The 25,159-nt window shown below is 48.3% G+C and overlaps 1 protein-coding gene across 5 annotated transcripts in view; it reads right to left on the bottom strand.

The window, feature by feature from the left end:
• The window catches only part of UBR2 (ubiquitin protein ligase E3 component n-recognin 2), a 157,385-nt gene that overhangs the window by 83,246 nt on the left and 48,980 nt on the right, over positions 1 to 25,159 (bottom strand). For all 5 annotated transcript variants that reach the window (XM_088477299.1, XM_088477297.1, XM_088477298.1 and 2 more), the window contains 4 exons: positions 20,447 to 20,630; positions 14,207 to 14,268; positions 6,815 to 6,925; positions 5,861 to 5,926 (listed from right to left, as the gene is read on the bottom strand). In XM_088477299.1, coding sequence (XP_088333425.1) covers positions 5,861 to 5,926; positions 6,815 to 6,925; positions 14,207 to 14,268; positions 20,447 to 20,630 — 423 coding nt within the window. The remainder of the gene's footprint in view (positions 1 to 5,860; positions 5,927 to 6,814; positions 6,926 to 14,206; positions 14,269 to 20,446; positions 20,631 to 25,159) is intronic.

The following is a 25,159-nucleotide window of genomic DNA, read 5'->3' as shown; positions in this document are numbered from 1 at the left end:
CCACAGCCAAATCCCAAGGCGCCACAGGTGGAACAAAGGGCGACTGAATGCGGAGAACACCCTGCATAAAGGTGCGCACATCCGGGATTGTAGCAATCCTACGGTGAAACCAGACAGATAGGGCCGAAACCTGTACCTTCAAAGAAGCAAGGCGAAGCCCATGATCTAGTCCCGCTTGCAGGAAGGCGAGAATCCGAGACAGACGAAACTTCCGCGGTGCATAACCTCTCGGTCGACACCACTGGAAGAACGTATGCCACACGCGATGGTATATCCTCGCGGAAGACGGTTTCCGAGCTCGTAACATGGTACGCACCACAGAGCTGGAAAACCCCCGGGACCTCAGCATGGCCGTCTCAACAGCCACGCCGTCAAAGACAGCCGAGTCAGGTCCGGGTGAAGGCAAGGACCCTGAGACAGAAGGTCCGGTCGTAGCGGCAACCGCAGAGGACTGTCCACGGACAGACCCTGAAGGTCTGAGAACCAGTGCCGTCTGGGCCACGCGGGAGCTATCAACAGGAGCGTCCCTCCTTCCTGTTTGAATTTCCGGATTACCCGTGGAAGAAGGGAGACCGGAGGGAACAGGTATGCGAACCGGAACGTCCACCGGACGGACAGAGCATCCACCAGAGACGCCCCTTCGTCTCTTGTGCGAGACCCGTACACCGGCAACTTGTTGTTGTGCCGGGACGCCATGAGGTCGATTTCTGGAAGACCCCACCTGTCCACCAGTAGTTGAAAAACGTCCGGGTGCAGGGACCATTCCCCCGGATGAACGTCCTGGCGACTTAGAAAGTCCGCCTCCCAATTTAGAACTCCCGGGATGAAGACCGCTGATATGGCCGGAAGATTGCGCTCCGCCCAAACCAGGATCCGAGAGACCTCTACGAGAGCCGCCCGACTGCGAGTTCCTCCTTGCCTGTTTATGTAGGCCACGGTGGTAGCGTTGTCCGACTGGACCTGCACCGGGCGACCCTGGAGAAACCGCTGTGCCTGCTGGAGAGCATTGAAGACCGCACGGAGTTCCAAGATATTTATTGGAAGCTCCGCTTCTGTCGGCGTCCACCTGCCCTGGAACAAGTGTGGACCCGAAACTGCTCCCCAGCCCCGAAGACTGGCGTCCGTTGTCAACAGGACCCAATTTGGAACCCAGAACGGACGTCCCTTGTTGAGGTGGGTCGTCTGTAACCACCACGCAAGGGACAGGCGAACCTCCTGGGTGAGCACAATCGTCTGGGACTTCAGAGACTGAGGCAGCCCGTTCCACTTGGACAGGATCAGGTGCTGCAGAGGTCTGGAGTGAAACTGGGCGTATTCCACCATGTCGAACACCGACACCATGGAGCCCAGTAACCTCATCGCCGAGTGTAAGGACACCCGGCGGCTGTGCAGGCAACTGCGCACCCTTGACTGTAAAGCAGAGATCTTGTCCTCCGTCACGAAGATCCTTTGCTGTCCCGAGTCCAATAAGGCTCCAAGATGCAGAATCCTCCGAGACGGGATTAGAGTGGACTTCTGCCAGTTGATTAGCCAGCCGTGCCGTTGCAGCAGTGCAATGGTCAGGTCCAAGTGGCGTAACAGGAGCTCTGGAGATCCTGCCACCAATAACAGGTCGTCCAAATACGGCAACATGCGGACTCCCTGCAGCCGCAGAGAAGTCGCCATGACCGTCATCACCTTGGTGAAAACACGTGGTGCTGTTGCCAGGCCAAAAGGTAACGCCCGAAACTGGAAGTGGTCGCTGCGGATTGCAAACCTGAGGAACTGTTGATGGCGCAAAAGACTAGGGACATGCAGGTAAGCGTCCTGTATGTCCAATGACACCAAGTAGTCCCCAGGTTCCAGCGCCAGAATGATGGACCGTAGGGTCTCCATCCGAAACTTCGGGACCCGCAAAGACTTGTTGAGTGCTTTGAGGTTGAGAATCGGACGATATGACCCATTGGGTTTCTGTACCAAAAATAGATTTGAATAGAAACCCTGGCCCCTCTGGGAGAATGGAACAGGCACTATAACTCCAGCCTGGAGCATAGTGTGCAATACCTTCCGCAGCTCCGTAGCCTTGTTCCGGTCTGATGGGAGACCCGTGGTGAAGAAGCGAGCCGGGGGTCTGTGCCGGAAGGAGAGGGCGTATCCGTGGGAAACCACCTCCAGAACCCAAGTGTCTGTCGTAGTGGTCGACCAACACTGGGCGAACTGTAGCAGGCGGCCTCCCACCCTGGGATCCCCCAAAGGGAGGCCCGGACCGTCAGGCCGCAGGCTTGTCATCTGGCTTGGGGGCCGGACGTCTGGTACTCCATGCCTGCTTCCGGGGCTTGACCGATTTCTTAGGGCCAGCCTGTCGAGGAAACGACTGTGGTTTGGGCCTGCCCTGGGCCCTAGATGACCGAAAAGACGATGGTCCCGAACCAGAAGGAGCAGCGGCCGACGGGAGACAAGCAGATTTGGCTGCCGCCAGCGTGGCCACAATCTTATCCAGATCCGGACCGAAGAGAACTTCTCCGGTAAACGGCAACGCTTCCAGACCTTTCTTGGAATCTGCGTCCGCCTTCCAGGATCGCAGCCACAAGGTGCGACGAGCAGCTACCGCTGCTGAAGAAATTCTAGACACCAGAGTACTAATGTCTAGAGCCGCCTCGTTGATGTAGGTGGCCGAATCACGGAGATTGCCAATCAACTCCGCCTGTTCGGCCGGACAGTCGGATTCAAAAGAAGCCTCTAATGAATCTGCCCAGCGCTCCATCGCTCTGGCAACCCAGCAAATGGCCATAGCCGGCCGTGCTGCCCCCCCTGCAAGGGAATAAGCGGACTTCAGGCAGATTTCTACCTTGCGGTCCGTAGCATCCTTAAGGGAGGACATGGATGGCATCGGCAATGTGGCACTACGGACAAGACGGGTCACGTGAGAATCCACCTGTGGAGGGGATTCCCACTTAGCAAAATAATTATCCGCGAACGGATAAGCCACCGCCAGGCGTCTCTGCGGCTGGTATCTTTTGCCAGGTTGTTTCCACGCCTCCTCTAAATGGTCCACCAACTGACCCGAAAGAGTAAAGACTGTGGCATCGCCCTTCACATCTTTGAAAAAGGCATACTTAGATTTAGCCGCTGGGGGAACTTCGTCCTCAATCACCAAGGCTGTGCGGACCGCCCGAATAAGTCCAGGAATATATACTTTGGACTTAGCATCAGCGTCCTTAGTATGGAGAGGTTCCTGATCGTAAGGATCCAGAATCTCCCCATCATCAGACATCCCTTCGTCATCCTCATAAGGAGCGGACAGAGACGCCACCGGCCTTTTATGAGGCCGCATCACAGACTCCCCTTGCAACACATCCGACAAGTGCTGTACAGAACTCGTCAGGGAGTTAACCCACGCTGGCTCCTGAGAACCCGGGAGCGGGGAAATAGGGAGACTGTGGGGTACCACCAATTGTCGTGGGAACCCCTGCATGGGTGACGACACCACAGACTGCTGGGACAAACCCATCGGAGTAAACGCGGGCTGCGGAGCTAACTGGCCCACTAAAGCTGTTAACGCCTGAGCGAAATAAGCCCAGGGCGGCTCCTGTACCGGTGCTGTAACCGTAATAGGCCGCGCCATGGACAAACACTGCTGGCAAAGGCCCTCCGCGCTACCCTCCCCCTCCGCTAACGGTACTTTGCACGTGGTACACTGTAGCCGGAGGGGAAAATCACTTTCAGACATGATGGCACCACGTATGTGACCTCTCTCACCAATTAAGTATTAAATAGGCGAGAGACCACCCTGCAGCACCGCACCGCAAGGGCTTTAGCAGAAGAACAGGGACAGTAATAAAGCTGACAGTTTAGAGAAGAAAAGTTACAGGCAGCGCTAGCACAGTCACATACAATGCAGAGAAATAACAATTCCTGCACTAACAGCGCTGATCACTCAACTACACAGACACAGGGCCTGGTAGGACACAGCACTGCATACACAGACCTGAGCCACAGCGGAGGAGAGGTATGCGGGGGGACCCAGACCACGATGCTTCCGTCCAGCGCTTCCAGCAGCGTTCACCATGCGTTCTGGAGAAGATAGCCGCCGAGGAGCAGAGAGGAGGCTGGCCTGGGGGAGGAGCGCTGCCACAGGACTAGTCGGCAGCATGCAGAGAGGGCTGTGTGCAGCGGGGGAGGCGCCGGCTGTGAGACAGGGAAGGCGCGCTCCCCTGGCATGCATTTAACCCCTGGGACGCCGCAGCGCTACCGCTCTGCTGCGGTCCGCTGTCCCAGGGGGTAGTGGAAAGCGCAGGTTGGTCGCCTGGCTCCACGCTGCAGCCAGTCCCCAGGGAGCCCCCTGCCTGGGGACTTAGGACCATGTGACCAGCGGGGACCCACCGCGGGACCCCGCTGCTTACCTTTGTCCCCCTTGGATCCGGCCATGGTCCGGAACATCTGGGGTCACCGCTAGCTGTGACCCCAGATGCTCACCAGCATCCCCGGATCGGTACCGGCGTTCTGGTACCGGCGGGGGTGTAGGGAAGACAGCATGGGCGTCAGGACTGACTGTCCATGCTGTACATCCAGATGTGCAGCCACAGCTGCACTGAAGAAAGCTTCAGGGGCTCTTCTAGCCCCCCACTCCGACAGGTGCACCCGACGCCGGCCGGGCACCAAACTAAACTGAGGTGCCTTGGCTCGGGGGCGGGGTATAGGAGGGGGACCCTAGTGCATCCTGGGAGGCTGAAAAGCTTAACTCTATGGTGCCCAGCGACTGACGTCACACCTATACCCCAAGGTATCCTGTGGATACCCTATGGACCCTGAAGTAGAAATAACATTACGGCATTTGGCATCCTGTGTTTATAAAATGTGTCACAATTGATGACGTGTGGATGGCATCCAACTGGGTGCACCCTCACAGGTAAAGCAGAATCAATGGCCACAATACTAAATCATCCAGCGGAGTGGCTGTACATGGAATTTGGTATCTTGTACACTACCTTTGGCTCTTCCCTACATTAGGGATTTCAAGTATAAAAAAAGAAGAGCCTAGATCCAGGTGTCTGAATTATGAGAAACTTCAATCGATATGTTCCAAACCATGCAGTATATCCAGCCTGGCTGGTATTGTGCTGTGTGATCAAGGAAAACGGACTCCAATGTTGCAAACTCCGCGTGACTTGGTAGCACCGAGCGTCTTTTCGTGCAACCTTTTACCTTCAAATGCGTCTTATTCGCACGGCGATGCGAATAGATAGCACAAGCAGCTTCTGCTGATTAAAAGATGTGTCTGCATGCTAAACACTACGTTACAGTGTTACAGCCGCTGACACTAACGTAGCGTTTCGCATGCAGATACACCCGCACTCGCTCACAGTACAAAAGCCATGCTGCATATCATTTTAATCAGCAGAAGCTGCTTGTGCTATCTATTCGCATCACTGTGCAAATAAGACACATTTGAATGTAAAAAGTCACAAAAAAGCCGCTTGACGCTACCAAGTCATGCCATGGCATGGCGCGAATAGAAGGGCTGTTTAAACGTGCAAGGAGGCTAGATGTATGAGGACCCATCTGTATGTGTTATGGCCATAGGGGTCTCTAAGTTGGAAACTCGTCCCTTGCTTCTGAATTCTATTAGAGTAGTGTTTCCCAAACTCATTCTTCAGGAAGCAGTAACAGTGCCTGGTTTCCATTTTTCCTAGTTGGTGCACAGGTGTAGTCATTACTAGCTGACATTTTAAAAGATCCACAGGTGGAGCTAATTATTTCACGTGATTCTGTGAAAACATGCACTGTTAGTGCTCCCTGAGGAATGAGTATGGAAAACACTATTAGAGTATGAACAGCACAGATGTGAGTGGTTAATGTTTACGAAAAACAAAAAATGTACCTGTAACATTACAATGTCTTTGTCAAACATCTCTCTCCTGCATTTTACATTATGGTAGTAGTAGATCTGAAAAAATAAATAAGATTATCCATTTACTAAGGAGAATCGCTGACAATGCTAACAAAATACTCAGTTCTCAATGAGGAACTATATAATAAAACCAAGGTCCTTTCATTTACAGTTTTTCAACCCGGGTCCCCACTAGCAGTACGCATTATCTCTAACATACACATATTATGTAGCGAAGCCCTCAACTGCTAAGCATTTCTGTAAAGATGGTAACGGTCAACAAAGACTTAGGGCCTGATTCAGACCCACTCGCGAGCGGCTGTCCGCTCGCAAGTGGGTCGATGGTGTGCACTGCGCATGCGCACGACGGAGGGAGCTTCGTCGTGCGCATGCGCGAGACGCGACGAGCGAAGGACTTTCCTTCGCTCGTTGTGTCTGATCAAAGGGGGCGTGCTGTCGATGTTTATTGACAGCACGCCCCCTTTGGTGGGCGTGCCGGGGGCATGCCTCCCAGACGGGGGCGTTCCCAAGGGAACGCCTACCGTCAGAAGCCGGCCCCACTGACATCACTAGTGAGCCAAAATCACTCCGGGCCTTGCGGCTGAGAAACTCAACCGCAGGCTTCGGCTCGCAGTGGCGATGGTCGCGATGGTCAAGACCATCGCGACCATCATCCTGCACGCTCATATATGCTGTGGGTGGTGACCCACAGCTATACGAGCGTCCAGGACGCTGCTCCATATTTATGGAGGTGGGCCCAGATTCAGAGCGAGCGCTCTGGTCAGAGCGTCCGGCTCTGAATCAGGGCCTTAGTTTACAAAGAACATTTTCAGATTTCAGCTATTACACAGGTTTAGCTATAATAAGCTACTAAAGTTCAATACATGCTTGTTAAAACGTTCAAAGCTAATGGACTCAATGTCAGCAGGAAAGTGCACAACATACCTGATTAACTAGTGAAAATCCATTCCTTCGCCACATTCCGGCATGCACCTGAGCACACAGGACCAAACAGCGCAGCGGGTGCTCAATCAGCATTGGTGGGCTCAGCTCGCTCTGTGTAACAGAACAGTACGTTGCAGTGAAACAAGCATTACACTTACAAAGCTCATCCACGCTGGGATAAAATGGACAGCAGGCCTGTCACTGTACTGCATTTGTGCAGGGCTCTGTACTAAATCCTTATTGCTGGGTATTCACTTAATGTTGTGTTGCGCGGCAGGTGCCGGCAATGGACCCAGCTGACAAAATCAATCGTTGGACCTGCATGCAGGTCCCACGGGCAACGTCGCCGACGACGCGCGGCAGTGCACATAGTCAGTGACATATCAGGTACACACTGCCTGATGTGGACAATATGTCGCCCTGTCTGCCGGAACTTCACCCCCCCTTCGGACTGTGTGACACTAACTATTTCTCACAGCCATTAACAGTAGTTTTCTAGGGAAATATGGTTACATTTGAATGAATAGTTCCATAGATCAGGCTGTCACATTAGCAACTGTGTAGCTCTACCCACAAGGAGCAAGCGTTCAATAAGATTTTGGCAGAGTGAGAAAATCACTGGGAGAAAACAGGATTTTGGTACTTACCGTTAAATCCATTTCTCCGATTCCACAGGGGACACTGGAGCTTCATGACAGTGGGGTATAGACGGTGGGTTGAGTTGAGCCTGGCACTTTAAAAATCTACAAGTGTGACTGGCTCCTCCCCCTCTATGCCCCATCAACCCCAGTTTTAAAGAACTGAGCCCGAGAGGAGACGGAGAACAGACTGAAGAACAGAGAAGGAGAACAGGAAAAGAAACATCCAACATACTGACACACTGCAAGAACACAGCAGGCTGCAGTGATAAACAGTCACACAATAAAAACAGACAAAACTGCAACAGAACTGAAGCAGAACAAGCAACTGAGAACAGGCAAGAAGCACTGGGTGGGCGTCCAGTGTCCCCTGTGGAATCGGAGAAATGGATTTAACGGTAAGTACCAAAATCCTGTTTTCTCCTTCATCCACTAGGGGACACTGGAGCTTCATGACAGTGGGGACGTCCCAAAGCTACCCTCCTGGGGGGGAGAGTGCTGAACGCCCTGCAAGACACTACGACCAAAATTTGAAGCAGAAGCCGCAAAAGTGTCAAATCTGTAGAAACGTACAAAAATATGAACCGAAGACCACGTCGCTGCCCTACAAAGCTGTGAAGCCGAGACACCTCTACGTGCCGCCCAAGAAGTACCCACAGAGCGCGTAGAATGCGCAGAAATGGATACCGGCGGTGGTCGAGCAGAAGCAACATATGCCTGACGAATAGTCAGACGAATCCACCTGGCCAAAGTTTGTTTAGACGCAGGCCAGCCACGCCGATTAGCATCATAAAGGACGAATAGAGCCTCTGATTTACGTAGCCCCTCAGTACGGGACACATAAATGCGAAGTGCCCGAACCACATCCAAGGAGTGAGAATCCCCAGAAGAGTCCGACAACGCTGGCACTACAATCGGCTGATTCAGATGAAAACCCGAGACCACCTTGGGCAAAAAGGAAGGCCGGGTACGAAGTTCCGCCCGATCTTCGTGAAAAATCAAGTAAGGGGAACGGCAGGACAAGGCTCCAAGTTCAGACACACGTCTGGCCGAAGCCAGGGCCAATAAAAGGATCATCTTCCAAGTCAAATACTTCAATTCCACCTCCTGCAAAGGCTCAAAGGTGGATGACTGAAGAAAAGATAAAACAAGATTCAGGTCCCAAGGAGCCGTGGGTGGCACAAAGGGGGGCTGAATTCTAAGAACCCCTTGAAAAAAGGTCTGAACCTCCGGAATCAGAGCTAGGCGACGCTGGAAAAAAATAGAAAGAGCAGAAATCTGCACTTTAAGCGATCCCAAGCGTAACCCCGCATCGAGGCCTTTTTGAAGAAAAAGAAGAAGACGTGGTAAATGAAAAGAGGAAGTGGAGGATCCACGACCTTCACACCAGGAGATATAAGCCCTCCAAATGCGATGATAATGCGCTGATGTTACCGGTTTTCTAGCCCTAAGCATGGTAGGAATGACCGACCTAGGAACTCCATGGCTTCTTAGGATGGCGGTCTCAATAGCCACGCCGTTAAACGAAGCCGCCGTAAATCCGGGTACACACATGGACCCTGTTGTAGAAGGTCCGATCGTAGCGGAAGAGGCCAAGGTTCGTCTGCCAGAAGGAATAAAAGATCGGAGTACCAAACCCGACGAGGCCAATCCGGAGCCACTAGGATGACGGTGGACGACTCTCGTTTGATCCGCTTGAGAATCCGAGGGAGGAGCGGAAACGGTGGGAACAGGTACACAAGGCTGTACGGCCAAGGGATCAGTAAAGCATCCGCTCCCACCGCTGCCGGATCCATGGTCCTGGAGCAGTAAAGGGGTAGTTGATGATTTATCCGAGATGCCATCAGGTCTATCTGTGGCTTCCCCCATCTGCAAACCAGTTGATGAAAGACCTCGGGATGAAGGGACCACTCCCCGGGATGAAGATCCTGACGACTGAGGTAGTCCGCTTCCCAGTTGTCGACCCCCGGAATAAACACTGCGGAAATGACCTCTACGTGTCTTTCTGCCCACAGAAGGATGCGACTGGCTTCTCTCATTGCCATCCGACTGCGGGTTCCCCCTTGGCGATTTATGTATGCCACTGCCGTGGCGTTGTCGGATTGTATCCGAACCGGAAGTCCTCGTAACAGAGGAGCAGCCTGTATCAAAGCTCTGTAGACTGCCCGCAGTTCGAGAACATTGATTGGTAAGAGGGACTCCTGCTGCGACCAAAGCCCCTGGAAGTGATTGTCCAGAACCACCGCTCCCCATCCGCGGAGGCTGGCGTCCGTGGTGACCAAGGTCCAATTCCAAATTCCGAAGCGGCGACCCGCTAACAGATGCTCCGTCCGAAGCCACCAGAGCAAGGATATGCGGGTCCGGGGAGACAGACGCACCAGCCGATGCATCTGTAGGTGGGACCCGGACCACTGAGACGGAAGATCCAGTTGAAATATTCTGGAGTGAAATCTGCCGAATTGGATGGCCTCGAAGGAAGCCACCATTTTCCCCAGGAGACGGATGCAAAGATGCACAGATACTTTCCTGGGTCTGAGCACTAGACGAACCAGCTCCTGTATGGCTATGGCCTTGTCCCTTGGCAAGAATATACGAAGCAGAACAGTGTCTAGAATCATTCCTAGGAACTGAAGTCTCTGGGACGGCATCAACTGAGACTTCTGGAAGTTCACAATCCATCCATGTTGAATGAGAATCTGATGTGTAAGGGACACTTGGTGTAAAAGGACTTCTGCCGTCGGAGCCTTGATGAGTAAATCGTCTAGGTACGGAACTATCGTCACCCCCCGAGAGCGCAAGTGAGACACCATGACGGCCATCACTTTGGTGAATACCCTGGGAGCTGACGAGAGACCGAATGGCAGGGCCTGAAACTGGAAATGAGCTTCCCTGATGGCAAATCTGAGGAAAGCCTGGTGAGGAACCCAAATTGGGACATGCAGATAGGCGTCCTTGATATCTATCGACACCAGAAACTCTTCTGCCTCTAGTCCCGCAATGACAGAATGGAGAGATTCCATCTTGAACCTGTGAAATGAAAGATACTGGTTCAATGATTTCAGATTCAGAATGGGTCTGACTGACCCATCTGGTTTCGGAACCACAAAAAGGTTTGAGTAAAACCCTTGTTGCCTTTGTGCAGTGGGAACCGCCACAAGGACCTCGGCCAGCAAAAGTTTCTCGATCGCTTGACGCAAAATTAGTTGCTTCAAGGGATCGACGGGCAAACCTGTTGTAAAATAACGCCGAGGAGGAGTGAAAGCGAACTCGATCTTGTACCCCTGAGATACCAGATTTCGAACCCAAGTGTCTGGAGAAGTCCGTCTCCAAACCTCCGAGAAACGCTGGAGGCGTGCCCCCACCTTCGGATTTCCGAGATGGGATGGGAGCCCGTCATGCCACAGGCTTGTCTGCTGGCTTGGGATCTGGACGGCGGCCAATATTTGCTTGACGTCCTCTAGTACGGCCTCCTCGCCCCGCTGAAGACGAACCTCGCGATCGTCCCTGAAATCTTGCCGATGCTCGAAAGGAACGAAAGGAAGGTCCCCTAAACGAGCGACGCGGAGGAGGTGCTGATGAAGGTAGAAAAGTACTCTTACCTCCAGTGGCCAGCGAAATCCATTTGTCCAGCTCTGGACCAAATAAAATATCGCCTGTGAAAGGAAGAGCTTCCACTGCTCTTTTTGACTCCGCATCTGCTTGCCAGGCACGAAGCCAAAGTGCCCGGCGAGCAGAGACCGCCGAAGCAGAAATCCTAGCGCCTACCTGGCCGATATCTCTGGAGGCGTCTCCTAAGTATACAGCAGACTCCTGAATATGTTCTGCCAAGGTAATCAGATCTGCCCGCGGAGTGCTGGATCTAAGACCCTCAGTCAATTGTTCCGCCCACTTTTCCACAGCCTTGTTGACCCAAGATCCTACCAAGGCCGGCCGGAGAAGTGCACCTGCGGCCGTATAAATGGATTTCAAAGTGGTTTCTAATCTCCGCTCTGAGGTTTCCTTCAATGTAGTAGCTCCTGGAACAGGTAACGTGGTCTTCTTTGACAACCGAGAAACCGAAGAATCCACAGGTGGCGGGGTCTCCCACCTCTTCCTATTTTCCGCAGGAAATGGGTAAAGAGAGAAGAAACGCTTAGGAATCTGGAATTTACGGTCCGGATTCTGCCAGGCTGCCGTCATCTGTTCATCCAACTGGAGAGAAACAGGGAATGTGACGGCCATCTTCTGTGACCTGGCAAATAAGGAGTCTTCTAACGATTCTGGAGCTTCCTGGCCAGAAATCTTAAGAACTTCCCTTACCGCTAGAATGAGTGCGTCAATACCTTGCAATGCCTCAGGTTCTTGTGAGTAAGTCTCTACGTCTGATTCGTCCAGCATCTCCCCTTCCTCCTGAGACGAGTGATCCGCTGCCGAATCCTCATCCGACTGGAGAACCGCCGGAAGAGCCCTCTTTTTAGATGAGCGACTTACCGTAGCTTCAGGAGCTTTAGACGCAGAACCCATCGCTTGAGCAAGGCTATTCACCGAGCGGACTAAATTCTGAGCCCACGCTGGTTCTGCTAGAAAAGAAGGGTGAGATGTGCCAGGTAGATCTCTGGCAGACTCCCGTTCCCTACGGGAAGCGGCTAATTCAGAAGAAAGGTCCGCCATGACCCCGGCCAAACTATTTATGAAGGAGGGAGTGACAGACTGCGTGTTAGCACTGTCTGCTTCACATGTCTCGCACAGGGAAGACCCTTCGGAGCGAGCATGGGTAAACTTCTTCCTGCACTTAGTGCAGGCAAACAGCTTTTGTGATGCAGTTTTTTCTGTCCTGGATGTCATCATGTACTCACAGACAAGCACCACATACAATTCAGGAATGCAGAAGAAGTATAGGGAGAAGCAGAATTACAATAATAATGCTACTCAAGTATGGGAGCAGACAGAGCAATAAGGGAGGAGCAGAATTTCAATAATAATGCTACTCAAATTGCATGCAGAGCAGTATAGGAGGAGCAGAATTTCAAGAATAATGCAACTCAGTAACAGGGGCAGACAGGCATATAAGGGAGGAGCAATCAATAGGACCAGAAAGTAGTTAAAACCACCCTCTGTATTTACAGACCCCCTGTAGATGCTCTCAGTCTTTGATCTGCTCCTCTCCCCTCCGCTCAGTGCCTGCAGTCTGAGGCGCCACTCCCGTTCAGAGCGCGCCAAACTAGCCCAGGCAGTGAAGGAGGAAGAGGAGGAGGGACCCATAAGCTCCTCCTCCTAATGGCCGCCGCTTTGTATGCGCGCGGCATACACTTATACAGTGGGACGTTCTCACTCTCTGACCCCGCACTGACAGCGGGGGCCAGCGGCACGACCGCCGCCAGTGATAACCGTGCCGGTGCCTTTTACACAAGCACCGGAACGCAGAGGCAGGACCGCTGTGAGCGCGCCTACCTAACAGCCAGCGCCGGTGTTCTATCACAACACCAGCGTGGCAACTGACAGCGGGGGCTGACAGCCGCGCGCTGTTTTCAGACCCAGCAGTTATTTTCACCTCTCCTGCTAGTCAGGAGAGGTGTGCTACTCACCGGGCTGCTGCGGCCAGAGCGCTGGGCAGTGAGGGGAGAGCGGGGACCCGGACACAAGCCAGTGGTAGCTGTGGCGGGCCCCGCTGAGTCTGATGACTCCTAACTGCCTAAAGCAGCCTCCCCTCCATAGGGTGACCGGACACAGGCTGCAGTAGCCGTGTGGTCCCCTCTCTGGCGGCTCCCACGATGCAGGCAGACTGTCACAGCTAACAGTCTGCCTGTCCTCTTGTGACTTTGATTCTCTTTTCTATATAAAATTAATATAAGGGCTGGAGACAGCCCCTGTGCACCGGCTCTACTCGGGCACATTCTAAAAACTGGGGTTGATGGGGCATAGAGGGGGAGGAGCCAGTCACACTTGTAGATTTTTAAAGTGCCAGGCTCAACTCAACCCACCGTCTATACCCCACTGTCATGAAGCTCCAGTGTCCCCTAGTGGATGAAGGAGAAAATGTAAACTAATGTAAAGTACAGAGTAACAGCCCTCGAGTCACTAAGTGTATTAGCGTCTTCCAAGCTGAGATTTCTAAGCAGTGAGAACATGTCTCTCATTTGTAAGTGCAGAGAGAAAATGGTCAGTATGACAAGTCTTATTTCCACATATGTCCATATTCTACTGTAAGCAAAATCCACCACCATTCGGGAGGTTTGCTTGTATATGAAAGTACTGCCTGGCGTTTTACCTTGTTTCTACCGTTACAGATTATACTATGTTTGTGTACCCATACAGTATGTTATTTTATAATGGATTGCATTTATTAAATAACTTGTGACTGGAAATATATACATATTAGGTCATTTTCCCCACTACAGTTATCTTTGGTTAACAGATAGACTCCGCCATTAAAGATAGAAATCTAGTAGCTTAAAGGTCAAATCCACCTACTAAAAAAGGTCCCCCATTTCCCCTCGCCTGAATTACGAGGGGTTGCTTATACTGCCTCTCCTTTGTTTTGGTGAGCTTTCTTTAGAGATGGCCCCAATAAAAGTACTGTATGGTCCCTGCCATTACCACCCATAACGACATTTCCAATAGAAAGGTTGAGTTATCCATTAATACAATCCCATAGTACTACTATTAACCAAATATACCAGACACTATTTTGTTCATTTTAGTGGGATTATAATATTTTGTTTGGCGACAACCTGTAAATCATGAGAATAAGGGAAACGCAAACTTTTACACTCACAAAAGGCAGCAGCTCGGGACACTTGTATGCCACCTCACTTTTACTGAGAAGAGCGTGTAATCCTAAGGAGCAAAGGAGAAAACCAGGTGTAAGAAACAAAACAGTGCAACAGTGCTTTATTCCAAGTGAGAAACAGAAACATTAAACCATAAAATACTATGCATTGCAAACCAAAATGCCATGGGAACCCCAAAAGTCATTCTTTACGTATTATCATGGCCTCATCACCCCAAGAATTGTGGAAGTATTATTAAGTTTATGATTAGATAATGGTAACCACTAGCAACATCTCACATGAAAGCACTACACAGACGCTGCAGAAGAAAATCCCAGGGTGCATTTTTTTATATGGGCAGCACTACTGTATTTTGACAGTGATGTAAAATGGAGAAAGCTGGCACAGGGATCCCGGACACAGTTAAATTGCTACTTAAAGCATTTTATACGTTCGGGAATTATAACTTTAAACATACTGCTTTAGAAGCATGTTTAAAGTTATAATATCTGCAGGGTTAAAATGCTTTTTTTTAAGTAGCATTTTAACAGTGTCAGGATTCAGGTGCCAGCTTTCTCCTGCTTACATTCGACAAGGAGACTGTAGACTTCTTAACTGCATCTCCTCTTAATAGCAACATCCCCATCATAGATAGACTCGCCAGATTCTGATCCAACAGGAAATTGACTGGGAAGAGGTTTTCCTTTTCTACGGTCTTCATAAAGGTTAAATAGGATAATAAAAAGAAACAACTCTATGTCCTGGACAGATAGATATGCAGACAACACATCACATTAAACAAATGAAGAACAGTTTCCTTGCATAAGGGCGGGGAATCAAGGCCAACTCCAAGGACACATGGTTCAAGTAAACAGAACAGCACCCTAAAAGGAACTTCATAACTAGGTTAAGGACCCACAGACAGAAAGGTATATGGAGAGTTGCATAATACTCCTTGCATAAGGCCAGGATTTACAAATTCTGTGATACAAACAGGAGGAAGAAAGCTTCCATGCCTATAGCATGACCTGAATAATTGGATCAGGAGAGCCAGTTTTACTTAAGAATCATGATGCCAAGTCAGAGAGGTTTGAGACAGAAAGTTTGGCCAAAGTAGCAGATGCCGAGATAATTTCCTAGAACCCCAATATCTGCATAAGGTCAAGAAAACCACAAGCCGTTTACCCACAACAGGAATGAATGACGTCAAGATCATCAAAAACAAAATGCTCTGTCCCTTGTGAAAGGGGACAGCGAGTGATCATCGACAGGTTTAAGAAGCCATCGCAATGTCTATCGGACATAGCCGGGGATTGAGGAGTGAAAACCAGGTGCTCACAGCCAGACAGATGGTACAATTAAAAAGGTAACGATTCAGAGTAAAAAAATGTGGCTCTGGTATGGTGATGTAGGAAAGCCATCATCCTGAGAGACAGGTCACCGAAGTTAAAACCTGGTACACGAGACTGGACTTCCTACCTTCAGATGGGATAGATTCATCATCCACCACCATAGGAGATAGCCAAATGGGGTTCTCATTAAGCTTGAGATATTTGTTCCACATACGTAGAAACGCATTTAGAATAGAGAACATGTTGAAGTGTGCATATGGCACTGCTTCCATGGTCGATATTGCAGGATGATGCATCTGGAATAAAAATAAAAGCCCTCCTAGATAGCAATGAAAGCAAACAATCCACAGCGGTAGAACTACTGTTAAATGGCTAAAAAATACTGTACTGCACAAAAGCATCTGTCTTGATTTGCTTATTCAACCAAAGACAATGGGTTAAGTGGTCACTTTCTAAAAAGGGAGGGTGGGGGAAGGCATTGGCATTGTAATCTGAAAATACCGCTGCGATCAGACAGTCAGTAGAATCAATTGCAAGGAAAACATGCATCATATTCCAGAATGATTGCCAAATTGTCTTTGGCACCATTCTCATGAACCTCTCTAGTCTCACCTCAATTTGAGAAAGTGTCTACCTGCGACTTTAACAGAAGATTCACTAGGACAGTGATCGCAAATACATGTTATATTGCGTATTTTACCCGGTATCGAAGACTGGGGGACTCACTTTTCGGAATGGGTGGGTCCGCTGCGGCCAATCCCTGGCTGCCCTTTAAATGAGTGATTGGCTGCAGACAAAAATAAGCAGACAGACATCTTTGGCGCCTGCGGCATTACAGGAACTGACGTGACGATGATGGCCCCTGCACCCGGAGTGAAGACATCCTCCGATAAGTGTGCGGATGACTAGTGCTCCGGGCTGGCTCAAGGCAGAGCAAGAGTGCTTATAGTACATGCTGTGCGGCAGCCGGGACCCGCACCGGGCCGCCAGGGGTGTTTGTGGGGCCCGCTTCTGTGTGCACCATGTGATAGAAGTTGCCGGGCGGCTGTCCATACTCGCTGGTCTGGCAACATGGAGTGATATTTGTGACAGACAGCCTAGCAGATTGGCGGTCCTGCGGAGCTCAGTGTGGTGAGTCCTGCAGAGCTCAATGTGGTGAGCAGGGAAGTCCTGAGATTGCTCACCACACCAATGTACTAAGTGACTGAGAATTCCCCACAGCCAGCGCACTGTGTAATGACAGGCAGCCAATATGATATCACTGCTGCCGGGCCCTGGTGATATATACTGCTACCCACACTGTTTATTTTTTTTTTTTTATGTAAATATATTATTACAAGCCCTCTTGTGTGCCTCTGCCCCACCTCCCCATGTGTGCCTCTGCCCCCTCAGCTTTGGCGAACATCTGCCCGCTTTCCCGTATCTGTGTGCCTCTGATTGGGGAGCACTACTTGTTTAATTTTTACTGGGCCCCACATATTCTGATGTAATCCTGACTGTACTCTCCATGCTACATCTTTGTAGCCTGGTAGCACTGGACTTTTCCAGGAGACTCAGACGCAGCCTGATCCTGGCGTAACCCAGAGATGGTGATGCGGTGACATGACGTCACGTAGCTGTATGCCACCTCCCGCTACAGTGACACAGCAGAGCAGGCTGCGGTGCAAAACATTTGAATTAATGTGTTTGTATTTTTTTTCCTGTTGGGGCCAATGTTTTTATAATTTTTTCTTGTTGGGGACAATGTTTTCATAATTTTTTCTTGTTGGGGCCAATGTGTTTATATATTTTATTCCTGTGGGGGTCACAATTTGTATTTTTTTATCCCATCAGGGGCCTAGTGTGTGTTTTTCTTCATGTGTTTGATTTTTCCTACCAGGGCCAAGGTCATCTGCTACATGCTTCATGGGATGTAGCTGCTAAATTTAGATTTACAGATAACCTTAAATTAAGTAAGACCCAGAAAAGGTCAGGTAGGACCCCTATTTTTTAAACTGAGGGATCCCTGGGACCCACATTTTTTTTGGCTCAGCGCGATCACTACTAGGAGACAAATTTATAGGGCATCTGGGTACCAGAGAGCTTGCAGGCCTTATACCTGTCTTGAGAAGCCCATGATTGAATTAATTAGGTACCTAGACCAAGCAAAGAAACAGCTGCTCTCTAAAAGTGGATGTGCTTCACTTACCACCTACAAGAGCAGCTAGAAGTTAAGACTAGAAAGCTTAAACACTTCCCAAACATGTGGCGGACACAACAGTATTAAACAGGTTAAAACAGCTAAATGCAAGAATGGAAAAAAAAAAAACAACACTCTCTAATTAGCTCTGCCATGCTGCACATTGAGATGAGTGGGAAAGAGGGTATAGTGATGCTGCAAGGATCTGCAGCAGTGACTAACTCCACCTCATTCCAGGAATTCAAATCTCCAGTGATGACCGTGAAAAACTGTTGCAATGTGAGCAGGGGAATAGAGGGGGAGAAAACACACAATCAGCTAAAAAATTAAATAATTGTCTATATAATAAGAGAGAAAGCGTGTCTGTCCGTTTCGTCTGTTCTTTAAGCACGGCCAGAGTTTTGGACCTAGATCCCCTAATTTTGGCATGGTGGTGTAGTTTGACCAGGATTAGGTTCTTGTCTAGGTTTGAACTTCATCAGAGCCACGCACTGTCACACAATCCCTAAAAATGGGGACACTCTTAAATTACACAGGTTCTGGGGCTGGCTCAAGTGGAAATTGACAGTCTCCCAAAAACTCAAGTGAAAGCTATAAAAGGAGTAAATGCGTGTATCTACTACTCGAAAAAAATTAGCGATTATGACATAGTTATCGCTCATTTGTTCATTAATTGTGCAGTAATTATGCCGGCAACGACCAACAATGCGCTCTCCCGCTGGTCATGGTCACATTTGTCATCACCTGAACATGCAGGCCAACCTGACGAGAACGCCAGGTTGTGCATGTTCGGGGATGAGGGAGGGTGCCTGCACTGAACGACATATCGTTCAGTGTGGGCACATTATTCACTGCACAGAATGATGAACAATTACAATGTTATAATCGTACAGTCGTTCCACTCTCGTGTAGTGGATATGCACATTTACTGTCAAACTGACTCATTCAAGTTCATATTAAATCCAAAGTTAGTTCTTTTTAAAGTGAAAATATGTATTAGTCATGCAAGGGCGTAACTAGAACTTTGGGGGCCACATAGCAAGGTCTTAAAAGGGCACCCTCAGATGTAAAAAAAAACAAAAAAAAACACATACATTTACCCCCACGCAGAGCCCATTCATGTTATGCCACACAGTAGTACCCCTTATACACATTATGCCACGCAGTAATACCCCTTACACATTATGCCACCCAGTAATGCCCCTTACACATTATACCACCCAGTAATGCCCCTTACACATTATGCCACCCAGTAATGCCCCTTACACATTATGTTAGCCGGCCGTCTAAACTGAGCGATCGTGGGAGAAGGGCCCTATTCAGGGAGGTGACCAAGAAACCGATGGTCACTCTGTCAAAGCTACAGCATTCCTCTGTCCTTCTGGAAGGGTCTCCTTTCTCTACAACCATCTCTGCAGCAATCCACCAATCAGGCCTGGATAGTAGGGTGGCCAGACGGAAGCCACTCCTTAGTAAAAAGCACATGGCAGCCCACCTGGAGTTTGCCAAAATGCACCTGAAGGACTCTCATACCATGAGAAACAAAAGATTGAACTCTTTGGCGTCAATGCCAGGCATTATGTTTGGAGGAAACCAGGCACCGCTCATCACCAAGCCAATACCATCCCTACAGTGAAGCATAGTGGTGGGGATGTTTTTCAGCAGCAGGAACTGGGAGACTAGTCAGTATAGAGGGATAGATGAATGCAGCAATGTACAGATACATCCTGGATGAAAACCTGCTCCAGAGCGCTCTTGACTTCAGACTGGGGCAAGAGTTCTTCTTTTCAAAGGATAAAAACCTGATGGAGCTTGAGAGGTGCTGCAAAGAGGAATGGGCGAAACTGCCCAAAGATAGATGTGCCAAGCTTGTGGCATCATATTAAAAAAGGCTGTAATTGCTGCCAAAGGTGCATTAACAAAGTATTGAGCAAAGGCTGTGAATACTTATGTACATGTGATTTCTTACTATTTTTTTTTAATAAAATTTGCAAAAATCTAAAAAAAAAAAAAACAAAAAAAAACTTTTTAAGCGTTGTCATTATGGGGTATTGTTTGTATAATTTTGAGGACAAAATTTAATTTATACCATTTTGGAATAAGGCTGTAACATAACAAAATGTGGAAAAAGTGAAGCGCTGTGAATACTTTCCGGATGCAATATTACTATATTTATGTATATATATTTTTTTAAAGCTATATATTATATAGTGATATAGTGTTTGTGCATTTTGCGTGTGACAACTAATATGTCCAATAGCACATCATCCGAAAAACAATGGAATGCAAAACAGGCTCTTTACCAGTACAGTGGACATACAACTATAATCTAATATGCAGTATTTTATTAAAAACTGCTAAGACACTGTTTTATGCCTTTCTTAGAATTGAAAGCATTGCTTTTAACTGAACTGTAAAACTTAAAATTGTAAACTTTAAAATGTCATCAGGCTAAAATCATTGTAATTCGGACCAGTCACCAATCACTTACATAACAATCCTAAAAATGCTAGTTTTAGACCTCCCGGCTATTCTCTGGGACAGCCAACAGTCTGCACACCTAGCAGCTGAGTGGGCACTGAATATTCATATAATCCTGACCAACCAGTTGTTTCAGGCCACCTATAATGCAGCTGTTTTCACAGCAAGGAACAAACATGACCACTCCCACAGAGGAATTAAACTGTATTGTCGCCAAATAAAGAAGTTCTTACCGGCAAGAAGGCGAGACACTGGTAGGTGAATGCTAACTTTTTCCTGTGACACACAGTATCGTATTGTCTCCACGGAATGGCCTGCTATGCTGAGCGTAATGGGTTGCTCTCCATCCGTGAAACCACTGTGACAATGTGTTAACACCGCAAGGCACTTCTTGTATGCTTCAACCAGAACATGTTCCTGTAAACCACAAAGACCAAGTATTTTTATGTGTTGATACAATATTGTTAGAATCATTCAGGTAAAATAAGCAAACATTTGGCAGCATATAACTTATACCCCCTTCACGCTAGCTCCTATAACCCAGGTTATTGCACGTGAATGCACAGCAACCCGGGTTACTGGGCAGTGTGAAAGGGACAGGTTGAAATGAGCTGGGTCCAGAGATCCAGCATTTTAACATTGGTCAAAAGAAGGGCCCCATTTACTGCATAGGAAGTGCCAGCGCTTGGAGGCCATCGACCCGACATTAGTGTCAGGTCAACAATCTGAAAGGAGTTTCTGACTGGTCGCGTGAACAAAATCCCATACAGATATGAAAGAGGTATTACTTGATGAATTAGACATATTGAATGAATATGAATGATGAGACAAATGCAATAATCACTGGAAGTATATTTTGCTGGGTAAGTAATTATCTCACCAGCTTCCACAGACAGAAATCCTCAAAGTATGACCCATACTTGAGGTTGACAACTCCTGGTCTAAGGTGTTATAACATATACTGCATTGATAGAGGTGAACGTAGCACAAATCAACTTGAAAGATGACTTAAAGTAGAGATTTAAAGGGATCACTGTTCGTTTGAGAGAACAGCATCACTGTACACACTAATATCTCATGGCAAACAAATGACAGACAATGGCCACAGAAAATGGTGCATCCATGGTCTAGCCTTCTGTTCAATAGGAGTCTTTGTACGAGTAGGGTTTCCGCCTCCATAGGGAGGTGCCTACCGAAAAAGGATAAATCTTTTTCTTGGAATCCACAGGAAAAGAGATTTTTCGTACCCACCATAAAATCAATTACTCTGAGTCCATCTGGGGGACACTGCAGACTGGGTTTTTGAGAGGAGGCTGAGGAGTAAGTACTAAATAGTTAATCTATTGGAGCTAAAATCCTCCCCTGTACAGTTCTTCCATCTCCTCATGCAACTCTCTAGCAACTCAGTTATTTAACAAAGCCGAAAGGTGAACTTATCATGCAACAACACAACAAAGTAAGAGGGGAAATGGTGTCTCCCAGATGGACTCAAGAGGAATTGATTTTACGGTAAGTACGAAAAGAACTTCTTTCCTCTTTCATCCCCTCTGGGGACACTGCAGAAGATGGGAATTCCCAGAGCAAGACTCAAGAGGGGGTAGGGGGTTGTCATGCACCAGCAAACCATAGACTACTTGGAGGTAGGCCCGCCCCGCTATAGAAAGCGCTAAGGGTCTTAAGGACAAAAACTAACACGATCTCCTGGGTCAGGTGAAACAGGGAAACCATTTTGGCCTAGAAAGATGACATAGTACGTAGCAGCACTGGATCAGGGTGAAAAATTAAGTGAGAACTAGCAGAAGAAGCTGGCGGATCCTACACCCTCCTAGCGGAAGCAATGACCAATATACAAGCCACCTGCCAAGTAGCCACTGACTCCACAGGCTCAAAAGAGACAGCAGTAGCGCCACTAAGAACAAACATAGGTCCCAAGGTGGGATCGGCGGTACAGAAAGAGGCTAACCATGTAGCAGCCACTCCATAAACGCCTGAATGTCCGAAATCACGGTCAGACGCTCCTAAAACAGGACCAACAAGGGAGAAACTTAACCTTGCAAAAAATCAAGCCGGAGAACCAGAGTCAACCCGACCCACAAAAAGAAAGGAGAGACAAGAGAAGTGTAACTGAGATTCCAACTCTGAACGATATAAGCTAAAATTGCTGTAATGGCCCACCAAGTTAAGCAACAACCTCTCCAACAAAACATCATAGGGACTTAGGAATGGTACAAAGGAAGCATAGCCACAGAGCCCAGGAGCCAACAATAAGCCCCAAGAAACCATTCTCTGAACGCTGAAACAATATAATAGAAACTGTCAGCACTAAAAATGTATAAAAAAATATATATAGATAAAAACAATAATACAATTTACAAAAATAAAGACACACACAATTACAAATAAAACAGATGATATATAAATATATAATAAAGACTAGCCAGCATGGTTTACACACAAACATGAGCACCTGTTTACTGGCATAATCAGTGTGATACGTTGTATCTACTACCTGTTCACAAAGTGTCCATGAAAATAGGAACAGAAATTTGTTAGCTACCTTGATTAAAGCATTAGTATTGCTATCCCATTCAATTTCTCTTGCAGATCAGTTAAACAGCTCACAGATCTCATTGTGAGCAAACAAAACAGGTATCTGAAAGCTTTTAGCAAACAAAAGATGTTGTTAATTGGCTTAATTAACTTATCCAAAAACAGTTACAGTATCCAGCATGTTAGTAATATTTAGCACATATTCAGTTAAGAGTTGGGGGGGGGCAAATCAATTGTTTTTTAAGCCGTGATAATTAATCAGCGCCCAGTGTTGCAATTCAATTGTTCTGGGCGCTCATTAATTATCGGCCTCTTCGCCCCGGGTTTAGCCATGTAAAATGGCTAAACCCGTCTAAAAGTTTTGGTTAGGGTGCGCTAACCAGGGGGGTGCTCACACATTTCTGCTCGCACCTTCCTGAGGGTGCGAGCAGAAATGCAGGCGCCGCCAGCTAACGCACCCTGACGGAGCAACAGTTTAATTGCTCCGTCAGGAGTCTTAAAAAAATAAAATAAAATAGCCGCCAGCAAGAGACTTTAATCGCCCCCAAGGAGAGCAAAAATGGTCTGAGAATCTACGCTGTAAGAAATAGCCTGATTAGAGACTGAAGGAATGTCAGGTTGTCCATGGGCTGGAAAACGCTCTGAACTCTGGAGTCCAGGAGAGTGCCCAGATGGACCAACCTGAGACTAAGTCAGACTGGACTTCCGCCAATTGATCAGCCAGTCGTGTGACTATAATTAGTCTAGGGTGACCTCAGGTTCTCCTGAAGAAGAGCCGAAGACCAGGCTAACAGGAGGTCATCTAGGTATGGCAGGATTCAGATTTTTCAGGTACAAAGGGCGTCCGCCATCACAGCCATGACCTTCGTGAACACTCGAGGCCAAAGCCCGAAGTTGGAAATGGTCACTCAGAGCCGCGAACTGGAGAAAGCTCTGATGATCCTCCCGGATGGGTACATGCAAGTATGTGTCCTAAATGTCCAAGGTGGCCATCCATGTAATTGCCCGGTTGAGTGTCTTCAGGTTGAGGGAGTGTGGATTAACAGATAGACATTAAAAACTGTCGACAGTGTCTAGATAGACACCAGATGTTAGAAAGTCAATAGGTCGACTGGGACAAAAGGTTGACACGCTAAAGGTCGACAGGTAAAAATAGTCTGCATTAAAATGGTCGACACAAAAACTGATAGTCATATAATTGTTTTTGTTTTTTTTAGCCCTAATCATCACCCTAACCCTCCCATTGGTGCCTAAACGTAACCATCAGAGAAGGTGCCTGACCCTAACCGTCCCTTCTAGTGCCTAACCCTAATTCTCCGGTAAGTGCCTAAGCCTAACTCTCCCTCCTGGTGCTTAACCCTAAAAAAAAAAAAAAATGTGTCGACCTTTTGACTGTCTAACATCTGGTGTCTATCTAGACATTGTCGACCTTTTTACTGTCTATCTATAGTCCGGAAACCAGGGTGAGGATTGGCCTGAAGGAGCCTCTGGTTTCGGAACAAGGAACAGAAATAGAAACCGGTCCTCATCTGGTGAAGAGGAACTGGAATATCACATCGGAGGTCAAGAGAGTCCTGATGGAAGTCCGAACGATGTCAACTGGTAACCTGGCAGAAAAGAACTGAACTGGAGGGCATTCCGGAAAGATCAAAGAATAACCTTAAGAAACGAAGCCACAGTGTATATCTAGTTGCCAGGTAGGAAGCAGACACCTTTAAGGATAGGATTCCTGAATCGATCGCGGCCTCACCCAAATAAGACGCAGCCTCCCTGAATTAGCCACTAAGGAGAGGAGATCCGATAGAGGAGCTCCAAAGCGGAGACCTTCCTCCAGATAATTCGCCCAGCGACCGAGGGTTTTGGCAACTGACACAAGAGGTGGGTGTAATGGCACACGTCCACTTGCAGACAATAAAACGACTGCACGATTACGACATTGTAATCGTGCAGTCGTTTGTCAGTCTGTGTCGTGCCTACACTGAACGTTCAGTCATTCAGTGAAGGCACATCAATCATCCACTACCATGCTGAACCTGACGTTATTGTCAGGTTGTACAGCATGTTCGTGCGATGATTGATGTCGGAAACGACCAGCGGGAGCACACTTCGCTGGCAGTTTCCGACATAAAAGTGCACGATTACTGAGTGATTGCACGATTACGATGTCGTAATTGTGCAATCGCTCAGTATTATCGCTAAGTGGATGTGTGCCTTAAGGCCACCCCGGAATTAGTAAAAATGGATTTAAGGAAATTTTCTAATTTCCTGTCCATGGGGTCCTTGAGAAAGGCCATATTGGAGATGGGAAGAGTGGTTGACTTCACTAACCCAGTAATGTGGGCAATCTACCGGAGGGAGGTGGCTCCCGCTTCTTCAGGTGGAAATGGATAAAAGAA

The sequence above is a fragment of the Taudactylus pleione genome, unplaced genomic scaffold (assembly GCF_031769625.1).
Source record: "Taudactylus pleione unplaced genomic scaffold, aTauple2 ptg000201l, whole genome shotgun sequence".
NCBI lineage: Eukaryota > Metazoa > Chordata > Amphibia > Anura > Myobatrachidae > Taudactylus > Taudactylus pleione.
Note: the sequence above shows the minus strand (reverse complement) of the source record. Positions and strands in the feature narration are given on the sequence as shown.